General features: G+C 41.1%; 1 protein-coding gene across 6 annotated transcripts in view; it reads left to right on the top strand.

The window, feature by feature from the left end:
• FRMD4A (FERM domain containing 4A) overlaps positions 1-5,618 on the top strand; it is a 435,019-nt gene extending 429,401 nt beyond the window's left edge. For all 6 annotated transcript variants that reach the window (XM_056573366.1, XM_056573365.1, XM_056573364.1 and 3 more), the window contains one exon: positions 448-5,618. In XM_056573366.1, the coding sequence (XP_056429341.1) occupies positions 448-550 (103 nt within the window). In that variant the 3' untranslated portion in view covers positions 551-5,618. The remainder of the gene's footprint in view (positions 1-447) is intronic.
• The last annotated feature ends 11,748 nt before the right edge of the window (positions 5,619-17,366 follow it).

The raw sequence follows: 17,366 nt of genomic DNA, 5'->3' as shown, positions 1-17,366 counted from the left end.
AGCCTGGGTCCCACATTTTCCCTGCTGCCCGGGCTCCTCACATGACACTGCGCTCAGCCTATCACCAGACAAGGCCGGACATCACTGCACTGACACGGCACTATACTGACCACAGTGTGACGATCTGGTCACACAGAAATAGGAAGGAGACTGGGACCGAAGACCAATAGCTGCGCAACAGGGGAATGGCGGAAGGTGTCCAGTCCAGCCCAGCCATGCTACTCCTTTAAACAGAGTAAATATAAATGTGCTTCCCTTCTTCTAGAGTCCTGTGTAGGTTCAGGTTGCCTAGGGGGGGATAAGGTCAACATGAGTTGCTGTTTCATTCTTTGCTGTACATGCACCAAGGCTCACATTTTATTATAAAATAAAATTATGTTGAATACATCTATACATACATACTATCTATACTGTGGCACTCACATTTTTATGTTTTGTCTTTTGCAGGACATACCACGATACTTGCTACCTAGACTCTGCCCTATATTCTGAATTAGCTGACGTCCAGTGGTACGGACAAGAAAAAGCCAAGCCTGGGACTCTTGTGTGAACCTATTATCGCAATGCCATTTGGAGATCACCTCACTGCCTCTCATTTGCCTTACCCAGATGCACTACCATCCCACACCAGCTTCAGCGAAAAGCACTTTTCATTTTAAAACCTACAGTTAAGGAAAATAGTTAAAGCCCCTCCTCCTAGTACAACATTTTCCGGAGACCCACGTTGCTACTACTGACTATTGTGCGCCTCCTTATCTGTGTAAATTTACAAACTGTGAAGGACTCACTTTCCTACTCCACTGGAGTCATTTTGTACCAGTTGGGAATAACCTCATCACTGCTTAATCCCTATAAATATCATTAAATGGAAGTGAAAATTTAACAATATGGAAATCTCATGTTTAGGCCAACAGAGCACTAGTAAATAAGAACGCTTTATTTTTCCTTGGTTATTTTAAAGAAAGGGGTTGATATAAAATTTTTCTATGTTCGTGTTCTTATTTCCTTTATTTTTCTTAGGTATAAAACTGGCTAATTGTCCAAGAAATGTGTTCAGTTCAATTCTAACCAAAGATAACACAGGATGGAGATAACTGCTACATATTCATTAACCCGTTCATGCCACTGGTGCTGACATGACACATTCCAATGTGTTGCATACACTTTTTTTCAATGCCACTGGGTTTATAGATAAAGCCATCTTGTGTATTGATATTACGGTTTCATAAAGATGATAATGCAGTTACATTTACCAAACTAACGGTACTGCTAATATCCATTACTTTGAAACTAGGAATAAATGACTACCAACTGGACCAGTGGGGATTTTCTCACTTTAACATCTATAGCTATTGGGGGATCTTCTATATTCTATAGTAAGATTACCATTGCACTTATTAAATGCTGCTGCCCTTAATGCGATAAATTAAAGTGGTTCTCCGGCTACTAAGGTTTTTTGAAAACATCTTTTTTTTCTTTCTGTTCTATCTGCAACATGTGATGTCAGTCCATAGCTGTAATTGGTCACCATTGCAGCCAAGTACTTGTCCATGTCGAGTGAGACCCGGGAAGCATACTAATAGTGATGGCAGGGCAGGCTCTCCAGATGTTGCAAAACTTCAACTCCTAGCATGCCTGGACAGCCGTTGGCTGTCCGGGCATGCTGGGAGTTGAATTTTTCTAACATTTGGAGGGCCACGGTTTGAGGCCACTCTTGTAGGGGGATCGGTAGGGTGTGGCTTCTTTCATTATTTTACAGAATTCTGAGCTGTTTACATGTAGTGGCTGGACAATCCCAGTAACCCATCCCCAATACTTACAGCTGCTTAACTCTGGAACATGTATATTGTACACTATGCATAGACTAGGAACAATGCTTGGTACAGAAAATAATAATAGACCTTCTCGCCCCAATGTATCCCTGGTATAGAATCCTACATATCAGGCAGAAGAAACCTAAAGTTTACACATTCACTTCCTAACTGGTCATGGATGAGGCCTGCATGTCACCTAATGTTTTGGCTGACAGTGTATGGACAGGTAGTTATAAATGCTGACATCTATAGATCTCATTGGGGAACTGGTGTCTGAAGTTCCAAAGTAACATTACTTATTACTGTATTCATATATTTGGATTCCAATATTATTCAATAACTCCCTAGATGAGTTTTTGTACACGACTCCCATAGTTGCCTGCTATGTTTAATAGGCAACTCAACATGTACGGACAGTGACTATGGCATCCTTTCTTAATTTAGACAGGTGCTTTGGTAGCATGGAATACATGGTCTAGCATTATTTGGTACAAAAATATTTTTTGTCATGTCCAATACCTTTATAATAAGTACAAGTACGTTGTGGCCATTTGTTCTCCAGATTGTTTACTAGCCATCACTGAATGCATAAAATATTTATCTGTTGTGTGGCAGCTGGCATTGGTGTCATAAATTGCAATGCCAGAACACTTCTTGTTCACAAGATTAATAATGTGAGCATTTATTGATGCATCGAATATTTCCCATAGCATTGCCTGCCTGGCCTGCAAAAATCTCCCTATGCCAGCTAGAGAAGTCTTCTGAAGGAGAGACGTTACCCTCTCTAATCCACCTGAAAAGCCACTCACCCACCCAACCTGCTGTACTCTTGTATTCTGCTTAGTACTGACAAGGAACCATGCATCCCCCCCACCCCAAAAAAAAAAAAAAACGTCATTGCAAATGTGTTCTTTTGGAGGAGATTCTGGTTTAAATGATTTCCAGTTCGCACATTGGATGTACACTAGCTCATGGGTACAACTTATATTGTATTGCTGATAACCTAACTTTATTTGTGATGCACTGTACACTTCCAAGCGAGTGTTGCTCTGGTATTACAGAGTTCAATATCGTATCAGCGATATTTACCAAGGTGAACAACACATTGCTCAGTGAAAGTGCCCTTAAAGAAAAGAGGAGTCAGATAGGAAAAATGACCTTTCCTGTCGCTGTCTGGTGCTATACCTATTTTAATAGACCCTAGGTGCCATTCCGGGAACTGAACATAATACAAGAAAACTTGAGAATAATCTAGCAAACAGCACGCTGACAATAATAAAGGATGTAAGTAAACAGGAGGGTAATATTAAGAAGCCTCACACATGGTGCTTATCACAGTAACAGAAATGGATGTACCATCCTATGATGCTTTTCTACCACAGAGTAGTGTAGTCTCTTAACTGTCCTACAGGTTTCTAAGTAGATGACCAGATAGATAATAAAATTACTGCTAATAATAATGACTTAGGCCAAATGAGTTAGAAACCTAAGTACAAGAACATATGAACCTTGATGTAACCCTACTCAAACATTGACAGAGCTGGATATATCAGTGCCCCTTATTCATTTATATGTTAAAAGGGTTGTATAGGATAGGGATACATGATCTGATCTTGGGGGCCAATTTTGAGATTGTGGATCCCAATCTCCTGTTAGAATGGAGCAGCCAAACTCTGTACTCGGCTGTTTCTGCAACTCCCATAGGGAATGAATAGGCTGGGGGCACCACTCCATTCTAACTGAAGACTGGAGTCCCTGTTCTTAAGTTCATGGGGGCAGCACAGCAGTCAGACCTCTACAATTAGATCATTATCCCCTTATTCTGTTGATAGGGATATCTTTAAATGGCACAATCCTTTTAGCTTTCCAAGCTTCTAATGCTCCATCTTCAGGAAGGTATGCAGTAATATTTTTAGTGTAAAATTAAATCCTTCTTAAAATTTTAGTTATTGGAAGCCAAAAGTCTATCCCAACAAGAGAAGCAAAGTCTTTACGAATTGAATGTGGTTTTTCTGGGCATATGCTTAGCAAAAAGCGGCAGTGGAACCAGCAGGTAGGATAATTACTTCTGAAACTTTGAAGAGGATCCTGTAATTCAGATTTATTACAAGCTCTATATAATCTTCATAAGAATGCAGAATGTTTACAAGGCCTAATACTTCTATTTAAATTGATACTGCTACCATTGCTGGAAGCAGGGATCCATTGAAATAATGTGAAAAAAAAAAAAAAGAATAATTGGTAAAAATATAATAGAAATCAACTTCCTTTTGCCATTATTTCCTTTAAACACTGGTGATTTTAGTAATACTGTATACTAAATAAGACATTTACAGACTTCACACTTGCATATACATACACCATTTTGTTAGGATGTATGGTTGGTAGTTATTTAAAATAATTTATTTCTTATACAGTAGTTCATTAAAAACCTGAATTAGCTTGAATATCTCACAATACTGTTACTGGGCTCGCTTACTAACTATTATATACAATTCCCTATGCATAGCAGACTTTACAAACCAGCCTTTATATTGCATTTTCTGAAAACTGGGGTCATTAACTCTGTTAATATTAAACTAATTGTCTAGTTTTCTAGTTCTTTCAAAGTAAAGGAATGCAGATGTGTACACATTTTTTTTTTTTTTACATCCAATCCAATATTTGTTTTTATATTTACCACCGATTTGGTAAAGTTTCCTAAAGGACTAGAATATATCAAAGATTACACAATATAATATATTTCAGGGAAAGTGATTGTCTTCACTTTTGACATTGTAAGTAGCTTCTTTTATCTATTTAGCAGGGGCATGTGATACCCATACATGGCTGTAAGCACTTAATCCACTCGTCCTATACAATTGACTACATACAATACAATAACCATATGCAAAACGCACAATGCATCAGTAAACCATAAAGAGGTTCTCTGCTAGATGCCTCCCTTTTTTATTTGCATTATTTGGCATGGTAAATTAGACAGCGGTCCGTTGTCTAGCGCTTGTATCTGGAGGACTACGAACATCTTTTGCCATGCAGTTCAACATGGTACTTGCAGCAGCCACTTGCCACTGGAGTACCTAAAAAAGGGGTTGTACAGATCCAGCAAATCTTTAGGTCATACCTAGTCATACAACTATAATTCAATTTCCCCTAATATTTCCTAAATTACAAGTATTATTGTAAACGGGCAGTTCGGCATCCCTTTTGTTGTCCCTTCCTGTGTAATGCTAGCATACTACTGGATGATTGCAATGGGGCTTTAATTTTATACAACCAGTCTACCTGGTGTATATTATGCTGTAAGGCAAGTTATTTTTACTTACGATCATTCGAGTGTTGGAAAATAGTAATTACATTTTTCTTCACCCAGTATTAGTTTTAGTTGAGAAAATAGCAAACCTCTTTTCAGGTGCTACCAAGATGACCAGTTACTGCTTAGTCAACTATGTGTAAATTTTTACGTTTATTAATGTCAATAGTTTTAATACAAGTTGTGCAAAAAATGAACTTTAGCTTCACCCCTTAGGAGGCAACAGAGTCGGCAATGCCACTCATTCACTTAAGGGATTAAATAATTTAGGTTGCGCCTAAACAAGATTATAGAGCATGTAAAATTACTTTTTTTTTTTTTATTCTGTTCAACTGTAATCAATGAAAAAATATGTATGTTGTAGAAAAGTTGCAGAATTTTTCAAAAGAATTCTGCCATTAATTTATTCTTTTTGTATTAAGAATTTGTATAGTACCTTTACATTTTGCAAAACAGTGTTGTTGACACTTCCTTAATAAAGCATTTTTAAAATCAAATGGTTTATTTTTTTATTTTAAATGTCCCTTTAAATAGCAAAAATATTACAGGTTACATATAGAATAGTAGACATTATCCTAAAATCCTGCTGACAGGTCAACTTTAAAGGGTCACTCCAATGATGCAGTCCCACACGCAGTCTTGCATGGAGAGAAGCGACTTTTACCAGGCAGTTGGGTCACTGAAACAACTGTACGATGCCTGGTGAGTTTTGTGCACAAGTCCTGTTAAAAGAATAAAGCTTGCACATGGAACTTGATAAGTGTTGTATGGGTTTTCTTAGCAACCCGATGTAAGCAGCGTCTCTTCACATGTAACTGTGAAGAGAAGATGGAATGGTATCATTGGAGAGTGACCCTTTAAAGAGGCTTTTAGGGCATAAAGTAAAGGCCTATTACATATTATTATAGGGTTTTTGACCCTGAATCTGTACATACCTCACATTAGTTAATTGACCCATCCTGTACCAAGATATTAGAGTTTAAAGAGATTGCCCTGTTAAGAACCATAGGTCCAAACGGATACATTATCCGAAATTAAACATATTTCAAATGTATAAGCATTTTTGAAAATGTCCTGTTTGAGAGATATAAGGTTACCCCATGTGCCTGCATTGTTTTGATAACTTGCCCTTGTTTACAACCTGCTAAGGACCCACTAAGGTCTCCTGAAGGTAATAGCAGCTGCAGTTTCCTAAAGGTAAGTTTGTGGGCAAGTGTGCGCTTTTTTGAATGGCAACAGCAGGGTCAGAGCTCAGAGAGGAAACTAGGAAATGATCAGATCCATAGCGGAGAAGAACAACACTGTGATGTATGATATTTTACATAAAAACAGCATGTGTCCTCCTTTACATAGATATAAGGCTACTTTCACACTTGCTCGCACAAATTTTCTATCGCTACTCGCCGCTAAAAAATAACGGGTCTGTCGCGACCTCATTATAGTAAATAAGGTCCATCGGGACAGTCAGCACCCATTAGGACCCGTCAGGTAATGGGTCACTTTTCGGCCAAAAAAAATAGACAGGCTCCTTTCAGACTGCCGTCGGGACCCATGTGGTACACATCGGATTTTACCAACTTTGCTTCATGGGACAACCCCTTTAGGGAGGTACCCAAATTAGGCTGTGGATCCCACTTGGCGTTCCCCTTGGCTGCTAGATTACAGGGGTGAGATGACGATTACAAGCTGTGGAGTCCCAGCGGTTGTACCCACCACGATCAGACATATTATCCCCAACCTTTGGATAGGGGATAAGATGTCTAGGGACGAAATACCCCTTTAAAGAATTTTGTTGAAAAAAAAACAATATATGTGGCAGTCTCAGACGTTTTAGCCATGACTGTATAGCCATTAATATGGGACTGAAAAGTACCTTGAGCATTTGATATGACACAATGAAAACTTCAAACTGTCTCATTTAAATCATTTACTATGGCCCCCTGTCTATACTATGTACATCTATGCAAAGTAACGTATTTGCAAATGTGCTACATTTCGTAGAGACATTTACAGTGCCTCATATTAACACAACCTTGATGATGCATTATTTATTCTACCGTGACAAAATCTACATGTAGAATAGTAAAGGGGATAAATGTGTTGCTTTCAACAAGTTGTTTTTTTCTCATTCAAATGTAACAAATTTGACTATTTTGTCTGGTTTACTACATAAAATCTAAATTAAAATGTATTTTTTTATGGTTGTAATGCAACAAACAGGAAAAACACTAAGAGGTTGGGGTGTAAGTACCTTTCACAATCTGAACTAGCAGAAAATTCAACTGGTATGCCAGCATAAACTTCTATAAATCTGAAGAGCATGGGAGGTTCCGTCCCCTTTTACAATAAATCATGCCCCTTACAATAGGCTACACCCATTTTGTTCTGTGTTCTGCCAAAAATGGCAAATAATCACAAAACATCTGCAGGTAGCTCAATTGCTATATTATTTGTCATTTTCGGCAGTAAAAAAAAAAAAAATTGCAAATGATAACTTCCCCCCCAAAGTGTACATTATATCCCTAACAGTTAAAGAAAAATAAAAAATAAATAAAGAAACCACCTCATGGCAATGCCGGAATCCTACATGAAGGATTCTGAAGACAAAACAACTAGAGATTCAAGTCAACTTTGTTTTAATGTACAAAGTTTAATTGAAGGTGCATTCACACACACACCAGATCCTCAATTACGGCAATTGCGGATTTTACAAAGCAGTGAAGAATACCGAAAAATTCATACCCGCCATTGCAGATTTTACAACTTCTAATCCGCAGTGGCTCCTATGTGCATGAATAAACCTTAGGAGACCATTTAAACAAATGTGCATATAAAATAAACACATACATTGGCCCTCATTTACTAATGTCAACCCAACTCTTTTTGTCAGGTTGTGTAACCAAATTTGTGTCGCATAGCCCATACGACACAAATTTGGTCGCACTGCCTGACAAAATATATCATCACTCCGAGTGTTTTTTAAACCCATCAAAATGGGCGTGGTTATCACAAAAAGGGGCGTGCCCCCCCCCCCCCCCCCCCTCCCCACCCCAAAAAAAAAAAAAAAAAAACACTCGAGTATGATGAAAAACTCACAGGAAAACCTGTGAATTTTTCTTCACCAAAACACGACAGCTCTGAGCTGTCAGGAAATGACTCAAAACTGACTAAATCCTACCCCCATCATGGAACTGGGTCTGTTCCATGTTGGGGGTAGTAGTACAGGGGCAAAGGGGTTGATCGCATCGGGTCTCACTTCTGAGACCTGATCCGATCAAAAGTTATTAAGCTGGGGAGCGGGTGGCATGGTCCGCTCCCCAGCGATGTACGATGTATTTTACTTTCATTTTCAAATTCCCCGCTGGGATGAATGGCTGGTACTGACGAGCCATTCAGGGATCCCTGCGGAGTTCTCAAATAGAAGAGCTGCGGTGGGGAAAGATATAGTGGTCCCTCGAGTTACGATGGCCCCAACATACGTTTTTTTCGACATACGATGGCCTCTCAGAGGCTACCGTATGTTGAAGTAAGTATCGACATATGATACTTTTTGCGGGGCCATCACTATGATTTTACTTACTGGTGCGGGGTGCCGTGGTGCGGGTTGCCATTTTGCGGGGTGCCGTTGCGCCGGAGTCCTCCTCTTGATGCTGATTGGCGAATCCGCACTCATGTGAGCGACGTCACATGACAGTGACGTCGCCAGCCTGCGTCTGCGCTGCCCGTGAGGAGAAGACGTGAGGAGTTGGTGAGTATGACTTAGTAGCTCACTCACGTGGCGGAGTCGTTAACCCCTCACCCCTCCGCAGCGTTAATGCTGCCGCGGGGTGAGGGGTTAACGCTACCACTGCCATGGGGTGAGGCGTTAACTTTACCCCTCACCCCGTGGCAGTGGTAGCGTTAACCCCTCACCCCACGGCAGCGTTATCACTGCCGCGGGGTGAGGGGTTAACGCTACCACTGCCATGGGGTGAGGGGTTAACTTAACCCCTCACTCCATGGCAGCTGCAGCGATAACCCCCTCTCCCCAGGACATAACAGCAGAGACCCCCAGGCCTGGGCACACGGCCCCCCAGGCCTGGGCCAAAGACCCCCAGGCCTGGGCAAAAACTCCCCAGGCCTGGGCCAAAGACCCCCAGGCCTGTGCAAAGGACCCCCTGGCCTGGGAAAAAGCCCCCCAGGCCTGGGCACAAATCCCCCCCACCCCAGGCCTGGGCACAAATCCCCCCCACCCCAGGCCTGGGCACAAATCTCCCTCACCTCAGGCCTGGGCACAAATCCCCCTCACCTCAGGCCTGGGCACAAAGCCCACCACCATTTCATGGACTCAGGAACCAATTACCAGTTTTCCATAGAGATATGTACTCAACATATGATGGTCTAGGGGCTCCAGAACCAATTACCAGTTTTCCATAGACATATGTACTCAACATATGATGGTTTCAACATATGATGGTCCTCTCGGAACCAATTACCATCATATGTTGAGTGACCACTGTATATAGAATCGCTGGGGGTTTTGTATATGTCTGGCTCCCCACAGCTTCTATATATCTTGTCCCCCGCCACGCTATCATATACCCACCGCAGCGCATGTAGATATATATACATGCCCTCCCCGCACAGCGCTATCATATACCCACCGCAACGCATATATATATACGTATGCCCCCCGCTCAGCGCAATCATATGCCCCCAGCAACGCATGTTATCTATGTCCCCCGCACAGCGCTATCATATGCCCCCAGCAGCGCATGTTATATATGCCCCCGCACAGCGCAATCATAATTTCCCGGTATCATTGACAAGCATTCTATTAGCAGAGCATCTCTCCGGGAAGCCGCGGACCGATGCTCTGCTAATGCTCTGCTTGTCAGTGATAGCGCTTCAGAGGCATATGTGTATAGAAGCGAAGTGGTGACCAGATATATAGCGTTATCTGGTCCCCTCTTCGCTTCTATACACAATCCTCCTCAGTCCAACCACCATCGCCTCCCCCATCCCCGGTGTTATAATTACCTGTTCCCGAGGTCCGTGATCCTTCTGGCTCCTTGCTGTGCGCTGCGATGCGCAATGACGAGTGACGTCCCCAACGCGACATCACCATCAGTGCGCAGTGACATCACACAGCAACAGCGCCGGAGCCAGAAGGATCGCAGACCCCGGGCCCTGGGAACAGGTAATTATAACACCGGGGATGGGGGAGGCAATGGGGCAGCTGTGGTGGTCGGACTGAGGAGGATTGTGTATAGAAGAAAAGTGGGGACCAGATAACGCTATATATCTGGTCCCCACTTCGCTTCTATACACATATGCCTCTGAAGCGCTATCACTGACAAGCAGAGCATCGGTCAGCGGCTTCCCGGAGAGATGCTCTGCTAATAGAATGCTTGTCAATGATAGCGCTACCGGCAGCTTATGATTGCGCTGTGTGGGGGGCATATATAACATGCGATGCTGGGGGCATATGATAGCGCTGTGCGGGGGACATATATATATATATATATATATATATATATATACACATGCGCTGCGGTGGGTATATGATTGCGCTGTGCGGGGGGCATATATACAATTTACCGTGTGACACAATTTCCAACCCGTGGGACGCCATTTTTTTCCCCATGCGACACATTAGTAATTCAGGGAGAAAAATACACGGAGTAAATGGAGAAACACTCTGAGATAAACCCGACACTCTTAGTAAATCAGGGCTAATATCTTTATGTTTCTTTACAGGTTATGCCACAAACCTAAAGCTTATTTGGGTTATAGGATGAAATAGTCTGTACTAGTCATGTCTGTATTAATCTGTAATAGTCGTGTTTTCCTTTTAGTTATGTGATGTCTGTTGTTTTATGTTTAAGCTAAACTTCTTTTGCATTACATTGCTTTGAGTTTTCATGTTTTCAAAAGGATTCAACATTTTCTCTAATAATGTTTATATTAAAGGAGTACTCTAGTGCAGACTATTCCTCCTCCATTGTGCCCGGGCTGAAGAAAAGAAGAAAAAAAAAAAGTGTGAGCTGCGTCTTAGTGCACTAAAGCTGAGGATTGCTCAGGCCTGTCGTTTTGTATGTGCAGATCAGAAATAATGCAGATCCATAATATATCAGCTGATATTAACTTGTTTGAACTAAGGGGGGAGGGGATAATACAAGTTTTTACTTAGACTCAAAGTGCAGCAAATCACGCCTTTCATTTACTTATAATAATAATTTACGTAACAACAAAATCACATATGCCACTTCCTGCCAATTCCTTTTTGGCAGAAACAATGAGTTGCAGGCATTTTGTTTAGCTGTCTAGCAGACATTGACTGGGAGAAATGCTTCCCTACTCCTCCATGGAGAATGTTTTCAGCTGTCTGATATTTGAAGGGTTTCTTCTCTATATATCCTGTTGTAAATCTCCTCACAACGACCTAATGGGATTAGGATCCAGCCATTCACTTGACCATTAAGAACCCTTCATTTCTTGTTTTTCAGACATCTCTAGGCTAAAATCAAACACAGCCTTTTGAACAACTTTTAGGTCTTATACAATGAGGGCCATGTCATAACGTACTGATAAGACTTACAACAGCAATTAAAACACCAAGATCTTCACATTTAAATTAAGTTTACAACATTAATTAGACATGGTCAGATCTAGAGATGAGCGAACTTACAGTAAATTCGATTCGTCACGAACTTCTCGGCTCGGCGGTTGCTTACTTTTCCTGCATAAATTAATTCAGCTTTCAGGTGCTCCGGTAGGCTGGAAAAGGTGGATACAGTCCTAGGAAAGAGTCTCCTAGGACTGTATCCACCTTTTCCAGCCCACGGGAGCACCTGAAAGCTGAACTAATTTATGCAGGAAAAGCCATCAACTGCCGAGCCGAGAAGTTCGTGACGAATTGAATTTACTGTAAGTTCGCTCATCTCTAATATTTATACATAGTTATTAGGTCTCCCTAACCCTTCTTTTTTCTAAACTAAATAACACTGATTCTGATCATCTTTCTGATTACTGTAGTCCTCCCATTCCCCGTATTACCCTGGTTGCCCGTCTTTGAACCCTCTCCAGCTCCACTATATCTTTTTTGTACACTGGTGCCCAGTACTGTACACAGTATTCTATGTGTGGTCTGACTAGTGATTTGTACAGCGGTAGAATTATTTCCTTGTCGTGGGCATCTATGCCCCTATTGATGCACCCCATGATTTTATTTGCCTTGGCAGTAGCTGCCCGACACTGGTCACTTCAGCTAAATTTACTGTTAATTAAGACTCCTAAGTCCTTTTCCACGTCAGTCGTCCCAAGTGTTCTCCCATTTAACCCCTTAAGGACCCGGGCTTTTTCCGTTTTTTCATTTTCAATTTTTCCTCCTTAACTTTAAAAAATCATAACTCTTAAAAATTTTCACCTAAAATTATATATAATGGCTTAATTTTTGCATCACTAATTCTACTTTGTAATGACATTAGTCATTTTACCCAAAAATCTACGGTGAAATGGGAAAAAAAATAAATGTGCGACAAAATTGATGAAAAAACACTATTTTGTAAGTTTTGGGGGCTTCTGTTTTTACGCAGTACATTTTTTTGTCAAAAATGACACCTTATCTTTATTCTGTAGGTCCATACGGTTAAAATGATACCCTACTTGTATAGGTTTGAATTTGTATCACTTCCGAAAAAAATCATGAATACATGCAGGAAAATTTATACATTTAAAATGGTCATTTTTGACCCCTATAACCTTTTTATTTTTCTGTGTTCAGGGCGCTTTGAGGACTCATTTTTTGCGCCGTCATCTGAAGTTTTTAGCGGTACCATTTTTGTTCTGATCAGACTTTTTGATCACTTTTTATTCACTTTTTTGTGGTATAAAAAGTGATCAAAAATGCGCTATTTTGGACTTTGGAATTTTTTTGCGCGTACGCCATTGAACGAGCGGTTTAAAAAGCGGTATATTTTTATAATTCGGACATTTAAGCAGGCGGCGATACCACATATGTTTATTTTTATTATTATTTACATAATGTTTTTTTTATTTTTGGAAATGCCGGGTGATTCAAACTTTTATTAGGGGAAGGGATAATTGAAAGGGTTAATGATTTTTTTACACTTTTCTTATGCAATATTATAGCTCCTATAGGGGGCTATAACATTGCATTAACTGATCTTTTACACTGATTGATGCATCTCCATAGGAATGGATCAATCAGTGTTTTCGGCGATTGAATGCTCAAGCCTGGATCTCAGGCTTGAAGCATTGATTCGGCGATCGGACAGCACAGGAGAAGGTAAGAAGACCTCCTCCTGTGCTACAGCTGTTCGGGATGCCGCGATTATACCGCGGCGATCCCGAACAGCTCCCTGAGCTAACCGGCACATTTTACTTTCATTTTTAGCCGCGTGGCTCAGCTTTGAGTGCGCGGCTAAAGGGTTAATAGCGCGCGGCACAGCGATCAGTGCCGCGCGCTATTAGAGGCGGGTCCCGGCTTCACTATGACGCTGGGCCCGCTGCGATATGATGCGGGGTCACCGTGTGACCCCGCGTTATATCGCAGGACCGGGACCCAGGTCGTACTCATACGTCCTGGGTCCTTAAGAGGTTAATACACAATCCCAGCCCGGATTTTTCTTCCCCATGTGCATTACCTTACATTTATCAGTGTTGAACCTCATCTGCCACTTCCCAGCCCAAACCTCCAACATATCCAGATCCATTTGCAACAGTGCACTGTCCTCTATTGTGTTTACCGCTTTACAGAGTTTAGTATCATCTGCAAAGATTGCTACTTTACTATTCAACCCTTCTACAAGGTCATTAATAAATATATTAAATAGGACAGGAACCAAGACTGACCCCTGTGGGACCCCACTAGTAACAGTCACCCAATCAGAAAAAGCACCATTAATAACCACCCTCTGTTTCCTATCACTGAGCCAGTTACTTACCCACTTGCACACATTCTTCCCCAGCCCAATCCTTCTCACTTTATGCACCAACCTTTTATGTGGCACCGTATCAAATGCTTTGGAAAATCCAGATATACGACATCCAGCAATTGCCCCTGGTCCAGTCTGGAGCTCACCTCCTCATAAAAGCTGATCAGGTTAGTTTGACAGGACCGATCCCTCATAAAGCCATGCTGATATGGGGTCATACATTTATTTTGATCAAGATACTCCAAAATAGCATCTCTTCGAAAACCCTCAAGCAATTTACATACAACCGAGGTTAAACTAACAGGTCTATAATTCCTGGGGTCACCTTTTGACCCCTTTTTAAATATTGGCACCACATTTGCCATGCGCCAATAGTGAGTCCTGGGGAACAGTCCCTGTTACTATAGAGTCCCTCAATATTAAAAATAGGGGTCTGTCTATTACATTACTTCTTCCTGGGTTAGACAGGTGACCTGTACTGGGGAGTTTACCTTATCTCGCTGTATTTCACCTGGCATTTCATTTTCCTCAGTGAATACAGTGGAGAAGAGTTTGTTTAATATATCCTGATCCCCGTTTATAATTTCTTCTTCAAGTGTTTTTTAAAGGGCCAACACTTTTTCATTTTAACCATTTTGCTATGTATATGGTCAAAGAACATGTTGGGGTTAGTTTTACTCTCTTTGGCAATGAATCTTTCTGTCTCTATTTTTGCGGCTTTTATCTGTATTTTACAGATTTTAAATTTTTCTCTATAGCTTTTTAATGCTTCTTCACTGTCATCCTGTTTTAGTAGTTTAAATGATTTATTTTTTTGTCATTTATTTCCCCCTTAACATTCTCATGCATCCATATTGGTTTTCTTTTATTTCTGATCCTTTTATTCCCATAAGGTATATACATCTTACAGTGAGAATATAAGATATTTTTTTTTGTTTTGCATGCTTTACAACATATCAAAAGTTTTTGTATCTGACAGTGCCCATTTAAGTCCAGTAGGGCACCCCCTCTGATCAGGCCCTGCACCATTTGGGAAAGATAATTGTCTTTAGCTATAGTCAGAAACCTGTTTCCTTTATGAGATTCATAGGTATCAGTCTCCCAGTTTATATCAGGATAGTTAAAGTCCCCCATTGTTATCACTTTATTCTGATGCCTTGTTTATTTGCCTCAGTAATTGATCTTCTACCTCTTCCATTATGTTTGGTGGCTTATAGAAAACCCCTATCAGAAGGTTTTTTTTTATCTCCATATATTTCTACCCATAATGACTCCACATTATTGTTTCCCTCCCATATATCCTCCCGCAGTGTGGCCTTCAGGCTCAATTTTACATAAAGATAAATTCCTCCCCCTTTTAGTTTTGGCCGATCCTTCCTGAATAGACTATAACCCTGTATGTTGACCGCCCAGTCACAGCTATCGTTCAACCAAGTCTCTGTTCTACCCTCTATGTCATAATTCTCCTCAGACATCAACCACTCCAGTTTTTTTTCTTCCTATGAAGCCTATCCCTATTAACTATTCTAACTGCTCCCTCCGCTCCAAGTACATTAATAAGTCCCCCCTCTCTATCTACACTATCTTCCACCTCTATGTTGTAGGTTCCGTCCCCCCCAGTCCCTAGTTTAAACACTCCTCCACCCTTCTAGCCATCTTCTCCCCAAGCACAGATGCACCCTACCCATTGAGGTGCAGCCCATCCCTACGGTAGAGCCGGTATCAGACATAAAAGTCGGTCCAGTTCTCCATGAACCCAAACCCCTCCTTCCTACACCAGCTTCTGAGCCACTTGTTTACCTCCCTAATCTCCCACTGCCTCTCTGATGTGGCTGGTGGTACGGGTAATATTTCAGAAAATATTACCTTGGAGGTCCTTGCCTTAAGCTTACGGCCTAACTCCCTGAAATCATTTTTAAGGACACTCCACCTAACTCTTACTTTATCATTGGTGCCAATATGTACCATGACTGCTGGGTCCTCCCCAGTTCCACCCAGCAACCTGTCAACCCAATCTGCTATGTGCCAAACTTGAGCACCAAGAAGACAACACACTCTTCTGGTCTTTGTGACAGATTACCTTGTGTCCCCCCCTAATAATAGCGTCCCTCACTACCAGTACCTGTCTGGCCAGCCCTGCACTCCTCTTTCCTTCCTTACTGCAGCAGACACCCCCTGGCAGTCAGAGACAACTCGCACACATCTCGCTCAACATTATGCACCCTTAAACTGCTGTTCAAGGATTGCATACATTGGGCAGGATGCACACTGGACTGCCTTTTCCAACATGGTGGCCATACTAGATTTGGGGATTTGGGGAACAGTAAAAAAAAATATATATATATTTCAATTAAACTCCCTGAATTTAAAGTCCCTTAATTTTAAGTCCCTCTCACTTTTATACTTACACTCACTTGTATACTTCACACTCTTGTATACAGACAATCACCAGCTCAAACAATCTCTTAGTATACTTTCTTTTATGGTTACCAGACACCACCTATCTCTCTTCCACTGCCTGGAAGTGAATGCAAAGGGACATTAGATGGACATGTCTTTATTTGTGGGTATGCTTTAAGGGTAGGTTCACACGTACTGTATTTTGCTGCTCTATAGGGAGCTGATTTTGCTACCCATTGACTTCAATAGGTAGGATAATATGTAGCAGCAAAACATGAGAAAAACCTGATAAAAACCCTACCCTAATAAAAACCTGATTAAGAAAGAGTTTATGTTCAATAATTATGAAAAATATATTTTAAATAAGAAAAACATACATTTATTTCCCCCACCCCAAAAAAAAAAGTCTCCCTTTGATAAGTCTCCCCCTTTATGTTTAGTAAACATCTGTTGGCTTCATGAAGATGTTTAAATTATCTGTTAAACAAACTCAGACTGGGACTGCTGTAATGTCACTGCCACAGAGGACCACTAGAAATGGCAGATGGGTTACTGTAGGTTCTGAAAGACTTAGAGATGTGGATAGAAGACATGTCCCACAGTCTGTAGTTCTCCATAATTCATTTGCAGCAATCTCAGAATGTAAGGGCAACATGAATATTGGCTCAAGCACAGAAGGTGAGGAATCATCAACTTCTATGTCTAATGTATGCAAGACTGCAGCCAAGGACAAAAAAGATAAAGTAAAATCTGGAAGGAAGCAGCTGTTGCTGGGTGATTCAATCATAAGAGGTGTGGAGCTTAAGGAAAATGGTTTTGTGAGATGTCTCCCGGGTGCTAAAGCTAGAAGGGATAGAAGACATATTCTTAATACTGTTAAGCAAGCAAAGCTGGAAGGGG

The sequence above is a fragment of the Hyla sarda genome, chromosome 4 (assembly GCF_029499605.1).
Source record: "Hyla sarda isolate aHylSar1 chromosome 4, aHylSar1.hap1, whole genome shotgun sequence".
NCBI classification, from domain to species: domain Eukaryota; kingdom Metazoa; phylum Chordata; class Amphibia; order Anura; family Hylidae; genus Hyla; species Hyla sarda.
Note: the sequence above shows the minus strand (reverse complement) of the source record. Positions and strands in the feature narration are given on the sequence as shown.